The following is an 8,178-nucleotide window of genomic DNA, read 5'->3' as shown; positions in this document are numbered from 1 at the left end:
GTTCATGTGTGATTTCTTGAAACTTCTTCACTAGAATTTTAGAATTCGAGAGCTAAATTACATGTACTTTCACATGTCCCTCTTACTCAAACGTTTCACTCAATATGATATTATGTTGCAAAACATGCAAGTTTCTAGTACATCATCCAGGAAACAGATGGTGTTGAACTAGGGAATCTTGAACCTGTTTTACCTGAGATCTATTATGTTCAATTTGTACTTTATGCTTTTCTGCTATTTTTCTTATCTCAGCAGCTCTAGAACCACAGTTGGCATGGTTTATTATCAAATGTGTTGTAATATTTTAACAACAACAACAACAACAACAAAGCCTTTAAGTCCCAAACAAGTTGGGGTAGGCTAGAGTTAAAACCCAGCAGAAGCAATCAAGGTTCAGGCATGTGAATAGCTGTTTTCCAAGCACTCCTATCTAAGGCGTCTTTGGGTATATTCCATCCTTTCAAGTCTCCTTTTATTGCCAGTTGTAATATTTTAAACTGCATGTTTTTATCTTTTCGATGTGATAGTCAGATTTGAACTGCAAAGTGCTGCATGATGGTAGATAATCCAAACCCGTGCTCTTTATTGAACTGAAACAGGCTTATGATGGTAGATAATCCAAACCCATGCTCTTTGTTGAACTGAAACAGGCTCACAATGCAGAAGGCAGATATGTAATATCCCTTGCTTTGTGTCCATCAAATCCACATACTTTGACTAGCTTCGTCACGATGTTTCTGGCTGCATGACTAGTCCCAGCTGCGAGCAAGTGTCTTTGAATCTATTGAAGAGGAGGATTGGGTGCTACAGAATGACGACTGTGGGAATCCTGCTATGAGGTAGCTGCAATAACTGAGTTAAGCAACTGCATGCTTCACCTTCAGGTTTGCCCTTTAAATGTGCTGGCTAATCAGTTGTTTCAAATCTGTCTGTTACTCAAGCTAAGCCTTGTCTCTGATGCCCCCATCAAAACAAAAGGAATAATAGCTTGTCTCCAATGCTGCTACGCATATGCACCTTCATTTCTCTCATATACTGACATCAAAAACCTTTATATTACTGTTCTCAAATATTTCAGAAGGATAAAGGTTACACATATTTGTTAGCAAGCAATTTAGGACTAAATATGAAAGATACAAATTCCCTTTCTCTGATTGATGACAAGCGTGAGTCTTTAGATTTGAAGCTTTAAGTCCTATCATAGATATTTTAAATCTTAAGGTTGCTGTGCTAGCATGAAATGATCTTTAGCACTAAGTTTAGCCATGTTTTGCAAGCTGCACATAGCATGGAATGGTTTTACATTAGTTCTAAGTTTAGCCACGTGTTTTACAAGCTGCACATAGCATGGAATGGTTTTACATTCTGGAGTTTCTGTTGCTTGCAGGTAGGTTATTAACAGCACTTGCATGCAAATACTTGAAGTGGGTGCAACTAAGTCACATGAAGAAAAGTTTATCCTTCAGTGTAACCTGGTAAGTGGTGACTGTTCCTGACATTTTGTTTGTGCATTGCAGAAATCAACATTTACTAATGTTTCCCCGATTCATTTGTAAATTGGCCCAATGACATCTGGAAGAATAAACTGATGGACTTTTCTAACAAAAGTGAAGCTTAAGGGAGCAGGAGTGCTTAATGCTTTTATATCTTCTTGAAGGTTACCTGAAATATGAAGCTTAAGGGTATGAGGCTATGAGCTGCATCTGTGCTGCTGTCTGCTTATGAACTTTAGTTCACTGCATATAAGAAATTTGATTTTGTTTTTCAGCTTGGGTTTTCACTGCCCTCGAGCAAGTAGCTTTGCATACTTTATTAATAAATGTTTTTGTTATTAACCCCCAAATATAGTCAATATGCTCTAGCATAAAAGTTTTAGTTTTCCACTGCATGCTTTGGTCATCTAAATTTGTTGTGTTGGTCAGAGTTTGTCTCAAACAAGGATGGACAGCAGGAGGAGGATGGGTTGAGAGTCTGATCCAGCACTAAATGCTGACCATCGGAATATATCTACTCCCCTGCTTTGTGCCCATACCTAACAGTCTTACATGCATGTGCCCTAACTATCTCCCTCTTTGTCCTCTGCTCAACAACCTTGTTGCCTTTGCAATTGCATTGCTTCCACCAGTATATACAGCTGCAACAGAGTGGAGGACGAAGGTGACCGCCTATGTGAACCCTCCTGTTCTTCCATTACTCTCTTTACTTGCTCAGTTCGTTGCCTATGTGAATGCCCTTCCTCGGATTACTATGATTTGGTTGATTTATTGTGGGAGTTTGCAAGCTGCACTACAAAATAGTTCAGTTTGTATATGAAGTATTGGTCTACTACTCAAAGTTCCATAACTCCCTTGTGCATTTGTTTTCTTTTTCTTTCTCCCCCCCTACAAACAAGCAAATGAGCTACTGCTATGATTACAAAATTGTCCCGTGTTTTCAGGTCAGGGAAGATGCAACCTCATGAGAAGGTTGTTGTTCTGAAGCCTGTGGCCTCCAGGCCTTTCTCCAGGTTCAGGCCCTTCCCAAAGGTTCTGCAAGACTTCAACGCCACTTGTTCCCCAACAATCACCATCCCAGAGGAGACTGAGCTAATCAGACCAAAAGCCACTCAGTTGGCATCGCTACCGGGTAATCTTCCAACACAGATAGCAGCAACGATAGTAAGTCTCACACTGGTTCTCTGCTTTGGAAAGACGTTTCATGTATTTTGATAATGACATTTTTTTTGTGTGAATTGGAGCCTTCTAAATTCAAGTATTTGTCTGTCCTCTATTCGATTATTCAACTACCCAGGGTATCATCATGAAATCTTGTTTCAACTGTGCTAAACTTAACTTGCAGGGTGCCAGGTCGGATGCCATATCTGAGGAGGTGGAAGTCAATGCAGAGCATTTCACGTGTTGTGAGCGTGTAACAGCATGCCAAACTGCTGGGCGGAATGGTGTGCGCAGTCGTTTGTCGCTTGATGGGTATAACTGGAGGAAATTTGGGCAAAAGAAAGTGAAAGGCAGCGAGTTCCCACGGAGCTACTACAAGTGCACTCACCCTAGCTGCCCTGTGAAGAGGAAGGTGGAGACGACAGTAGATGGCCAAATTGCTGAGATTGTGTACAGTGGTGAACACAACCACCTGAAGCCAGGCAAGCCTTGTTCCCCCAGGAAGCCGTTGTCGTCGACAAGCACAAAGGTTGTGATGTGCGACATGCATGGTATTGACGATACGATGCAAGAGTAGAAACGAAGACAATCAGGAGGTCAGATACTTTTGTTGCAGCATCTGGAGGCAGTAGCATTTTCCTGAACATTTTTTTTGATAAATTCTTGAACAAATTTGGAAACGATAGTTAGCTTGCTGGTTGCTAGAAAAAGGTATGTTCTTGTTCCAGTAAATCAGGAGGCACCATAGAGTGGCAAAAAGCAGAGTAGCTGTTGTCCATATATACATATATGAATCAACCTGCATCCGATGCCCACTAGTGTGCTGCTGAATATGCCCTTTCAATTCAGTTGCTAGTGTTTCTTCTCTGTATTTTTCTGCGATGAATAACGGATCTAGTGGGAGAGGAGGAGGGAGTGCTCATCAGTTAAGAGATTTTTGACACGGTGCAACACAAGAGTGCGTACCATACTTGTAATTAGCAGTACGGCGGTTCCGTCGTGTCATTGATGAATAATGGAGCTGCATCACTTCGGCAGACGGACTGCTCGGATCATGCTCCGTTGGCACTTGGGCTAAACGCCACGCCTTGGGCCAAGCCGCAGTTCAGATTTGAGTCGGTTCTGGACGTCCATGGAGGGCTTCAGCGATGTCGTCGCGTCGGCTTGGGCGTTCGGACTGCACAACGCTGACTACACCACCGCTTTACCGTCAGACATTTGACGCTAAAAAATATATTTGGCGATGGATGATCTGACGCTAAAGATAACTCAGAGACCATTTGACGCTAAATCCTCATTTACTAATTGATTGTCTGTCGCTATAGATATTCATATTTACCGTTAATCTGTCTGTCGCTAAAAAGAGATTCGATCTGTCTGTCGCTAAAAAATGGACCCCACACCCAGCCAAGGGTAGCTTGGTAATTATTGTGCCATCCTTCCATCCAAATAAAGGGTCGGCACCAACCCTAAATCCCCAATTCCCATCTCAGCCGCCTCCATCCACCACTACACGCTACCCTGCTCTGCCACCGCGGCGGAGTGCCGCATCAAGCTCCGGGGCTCCTGCCTCCAGGGCCGTCGACGTCGCCCGCGCCAGGGCCGTCGCCGCCTCCAGGTCCGTCACCCGCCTCCAAGAAAGGCGCCACCACCGTCGCTGCCTCCAAGAACGGCCTCTGAAGCGCGCGTGCACAGTGCGCTACCCTCAAGCGCACGCGGCGCAGCAGCTGCCGGTGCCCTCAGCTGCCCCACGCGTGGCCCCCTTTCTGATGCCGCGGCCACGCGGAAGAAGGCGGAGGTGCGACGTCCCGAGCCCTCGTGGCGCAGCTAGCCTGAGCTCATGGCCGCCGGGACGAGCGGAGCCCTTCGTTGGTGAGATTTTCTAATCTTGTCATTAGGATTAGGGTTTCTGGAGAGAAATTGGGGATTTACCCCTGGTTTTTGGCTTCGGTTTCTCTGTTGGAAAACTCATCTCCTTTTTTTGTGTGCTTATCTCAGGTTACTTTGGATTAAATCACCATCTATGCATAAGATTTGCATATTATCATAGGCTAATTTTAACTCATGCAGTCACGTGCAGCCGCTGCCGGTGCTGTGGGATGTGCTGGTCGCCGTAGGATGAAGACAATCATGTTCCAGCTGCTGGTGCTGCACAGAGAGGGGCTCGTTGGCTGCCGGTTCTGCGAGATGCTTGTGCTGAACTGTCGACTCACGGCTTCTACTTTCCTGTGCATAGTAAGGTCTATTATGTGTGTTAGCTGTATAACCCATTTTTTTATAGAGATGCTCATGTTAGAAGCAGCTAAAGCCCATGTTTTAAAGGCGTCGCCTAGGCGTCCAGGCGTACCCAGCTCGCCTTGAAAAACAGTGGTGCCTTGTCGCCTAGGCGTCCAGGCGTACCAAGCACTCGCCTGGACGCCTAGCCGCCTTTAAAACATGGGCTAAAGCTACAACAGAGACTGTCGATGCATTGAGAACTGGAGCTGCAGCGATGAAAGCAATGCAAAAAGCAAGGTTAGATGCTGCTCAGGTGTGGCTGCTACCATTTATTCAACATTTCTCAGCGCTAGATGTTGCAACTCGTGCTTGTCTGAATAGGAGTTTCAGTAACTAGTGCAGCAGCACAACTCATTTTTATTATGAGTTCTATTGGATAATAATCATTGTACTGGAACTTCATATTGAGTGTTTGTGTTTGAAAAGAACTTCATATTGAGTGTTTGTCATAAAGAAAACATATTACTTTCTCCAAAGTTTATTAACAAATTTGAGCTCTATCTCAGAAAATATATTCCTCTCATGTTTACCTCTTACTAAATAAACTTGAACTGATCTGACTCAGTACAGATAAGGATCTTTGGTTTGATCTATGTGATTATGTAGTTGCAACTGTAGTAAGTACAAGTTTTAGATATTTGTTTGATCAATGCAGTTTAGGCACTAAGTAAACTGCTGCTTTTTTAATAAAAAATAATGTTATCTCATCTTGATATAATCAAAGAACACACCCCTGCTCTTGCTTAATCCAGTTACATCTATTTTAGTACTCAATATTCGTTCACAAAGCAGGTGCTTTGTATTGGTCTGTTCCCCTAACAAATCCCCACTGTAGGTACGTACACACCTCTGTTCAGAGCAGCAGTAGCAACTTCTCCTGCAGGCGGACGCACTGTAGCAGGCAGCGACACGTCAAAATCAAGCACCAGCTCAGGCAGAGGCAGGGGCCAGCCGGACCATTGTTCTCTGAAGGTTGAACTCTAAACCAAGCATGGCTAATGGTCAGTAGAAGTACTCATTATTCAGAGTTCAAAATAAACTTCAATTCGTTCTCAAATTAGCTACTTGTTTAGTTGCTGCGTCATACTTGACTCCCCACTGCAAAAATGAAACTAAGTACTCCATGTTCAGCCACTAATCTATTGCTCATTACAATTAGTTTTCAGTTTTGACATTTTCTTGCCAGATTATTTTTCTGTCTATTGGTAGCAGTAGTATCAGGATGTTGTATTATTCCCCTCTAATAAGCATCAGCAGCTGCTACAATTCCTTCCTGTGATCAGTTCTCAGAATTCTGATTAACAACTTGGCAACTGAAGACTATAGGTTTTTACTTAGAAACTCATATATACTGTACGGTCACCTAAAAAATTCCCCTTTAACCTTTGCAGATTCTGTGCTCCGCTCGATTTCTTCCTACCTGAACTTGCTTGGTGTTTGTACGGTCACCAAAAAAATTCCCCTTTAACCTTTGCCCCTTGATTTCGTTTTCTGTGTGTATGGGTTGATTTGCCTTACTCAAGAGGCTCCTGTTCTGCCAATACAATCTGAGCATGTTTGTATGCGTTGTGCTACTGCTGTGATCTTCTCAACATATATAACCATAAGCCAATGCTGCTGATTTATTTTTTTTATCCTGAGCATATGTCATTGCAGATGATGTAGCCATTCCAATTTTACCATATGCCAATGCCTGCGAGGTACGATGCCTATGCTGCTGATTGATTTATTTTATCCCCAGCATATGCTATTGTTGATGAAGTAGCCATTTCAATTTTACCATATGATAGTGCCTACGAGGTGCATCCAATAAACCTGAGCATATTTCCATGCCATTGTTATTTTGTATTTTTTGCTGACTATATTTCGGTGCCAATGATGCTGCAAACAAGTGTCTTTTTTTTCTTCTCAAATATGGTATATGAGAACAGCCATGATTATTACTCTTTTATCATCGTTTCATTCTCATCTGATCTGCATTTGAAGTGAGGCCTCAGCATATGTTATGGCTAATACTCGGTCTTTTATGATATTGCTATTCCGAGTTTATTGAATTGATGCAATTGGCATATGGAGTGACACAAACCATTACATAAATATTGTCCTTTATGTTATTCTTAGTAAACTGAGGCACTTGGCATATGCAATGATGACCTACTTTTCCGAGCCTACAATCCAATCTTATTTCCTGCACTTGACTGCTAACTGGAAAAAATGTTGTTGTCCGGGCTTTATGTTTTTCTTCAACTGTGTTATACTATGCTCTTATCCTCCAAAAAAAACTTGTTTCTGGTATCTTGTGATGTAACCAATCCCCTGCTTTTAGTCCCCTGGTTCCTTTTCTATATTGCCAAGTGAATGCATTATTAGAAGTTAACAAATATAACTTGGAAGTTCTGACTAACAACAAAGAATTTACAATCTATAGATTTAGCATGAGACATGGTACTCCCAATCAAGTTAGCCTAAGCTGTTTCATTCGGTTGTAAATGTTACATGTGTAACATTAATTTTTTAGTATACCACATTGAACTTTACGACTTAGATGGCGTCAGATATGATTGCAGCCAAGTGGCCTTCTAAAATAAGTTCACATGCACTTAAATCATGTGCTAATGTTAATTGTATATTACATACATACCAATTCAATGATTCATAATGTCTCTGTTTTTTTTTGTTTGGGGGGGGGGGGGGGGGGGGGATGGGATTAAATCAGTGCATGTGAGAGTAAACTAAGCTATGACTGTATTTGTGCACTGCCATACTATGGCAGTATGTTTAGATGATGAAAATATGATTTATGGTCCTTATGTTTTCAGTACAATATCTAACATAGATACAAGTTGCATATGTCATTGATCTGTTACCTTGTACAATAAATAGATTCAACCAAGCTCAAACTCTGAATACTGCAAATTGGGATTTATTTCTGAGTTCACATGCAATTCCTACTTATTTCACCAAGAACTGAAGTCATTTCTACATTTATTTTCCCAGTCAAGTGTTCATATAAAAAAACAGTGTTCTCTCAGTTAATGGACAGTTCGTCTAACTATGTTGCCTTACTATGTTCCGTGTAAATTATATATCTATCCATCTGAATGATCCTTAGTGTTTGATATAGTAAATTGTCCTCTTGACATTTTTCTGTCAATGTGTTTTCCAATCCAAACAGAGCAACTTTTTCTGTAACTTAGATACGTGTATAGTGCCATGGAGCCAACATAGCTTATTGTTGTCTTCCTAC

The 8,178-nt window shown here is 41.9% G+C and overlaps 2 protein-coding genes across 4 annotated transcripts; both read left to right on the top strand.

Moving 5' to 3' along the window:
* The first annotated feature begins 1,688 nt into the window (after positions 1–1,688).
* LOC136499281 (WRKY transcription factor 44-like) lies at positions 1,689–3,696 on the top strand. 3 transcript variants are annotated; one of them, XR_010769973.1, is made up of 4 exons: positions 1,689–2,157; positions 2,438–2,657; positions 2,839–3,522; positions 3,586–3,695. XR_010769973.1 is itself a non-coding variant. In XM_066494996.1 (3 exons), exons 1-3 carry the CDS (start codon positions 2,310–2,312, stop codon positions 3,229–3,231), a joined length of 618 nt encoding a protein of 205 aa, XP_066351093.1. In that variant the 5' UTR covers positions 2,164–2,309; the 3' UTR covers positions 3,232–3,502. The 3 variants fall into 3 exon arrangements, 1 of the variants encoding a protein (XP_066351093.1); XR_010769972.1 differs by lacking the exon at positions 1,689–2,157 and having other exon boundaries at positions 2,164–2,657; positions 3,586–3,696; XM_066494996.1 differs by lacking the exons at positions 1,689–2,157; positions 3,586–3,695 and adding an exon at positions 2,164–2,314 and having other exon boundaries at positions 2,839–3,502.
* Positions 3,697–3,786: 90 nt separating this feature from the next.
* On the top strand, positions 3,787–8,178 carry LOC136499668 (uncharacterized). The gene is made up of 5 exons (XM_066495239.1): positions 3,787–3,863; positions 4,021–4,526; positions 4,735–4,889; positions 5,767–5,932; positions 6,323–8,178. The coding sequence occupies exons 1-4, from the start codon at positions 3,787–3,789 to the stop codon at positions 5,797–5,799; spliced, it is 771 nt and encodes a 256-aa protein (XP_066351336.1). The 3' UTR covers positions 5,800–5,932; positions 6,323–8,178.

This window comes from Miscanthus floridulus, chromosome 13 (genome assembly GCF_019320115.1).
Source record: "Miscanthus floridulus cultivar M001 chromosome 13, ASM1932011v1, whole genome shotgun sequence".
Lineage (NCBI taxonomy): Eukaryota > Viridiplantae > Streptophyta > Magnoliopsida > Poales > Poaceae > Miscanthus > Miscanthus floridulus.
The sequence above is the reverse complement of the archived record's forward strand: the minus strand, read 5'-3'. Positions and strand labels throughout refer to the sequence as shown.

What these genes read in the sequence shown, in the direction of transcription:
- LOC136499668 (XM_066495239.1), top strand. Translation starts at nt 3,787, where the DNA reads ATGGAGGGCTTCAGCGATGTCGTCGCGTCGGCTTGGGCGTTCGGACTG. An exon ending in GACTACACCACCGCTTTACC is followed by an intron (nt 3,864 to 4,020) that starts GTCAGACATTTG and finishes CGCTAAAAAGAG; the next exon opens with ATTCGATCTGTCTGTCGCTA. An exon ending in CTTCTACTTTCCTGTGCATA is followed by an intron (nt 4,890 to 5,766) that starts GTAAGGTCTATT and finishes TCCCCACTGTAG; the next exon opens with GTACGTACACACCTCTGTTC.
- LOC136499281 (XM_066494996.1), top strand. An exon ending in CACAGATAGCAGCAACGATA is followed by an intron (nt 2,658 to 2,838) that starts GTAAGTCTCACA and finishes CTTAACTTGCAG; the next exon opens with GGTGCCAGGTCGGATGCCAT.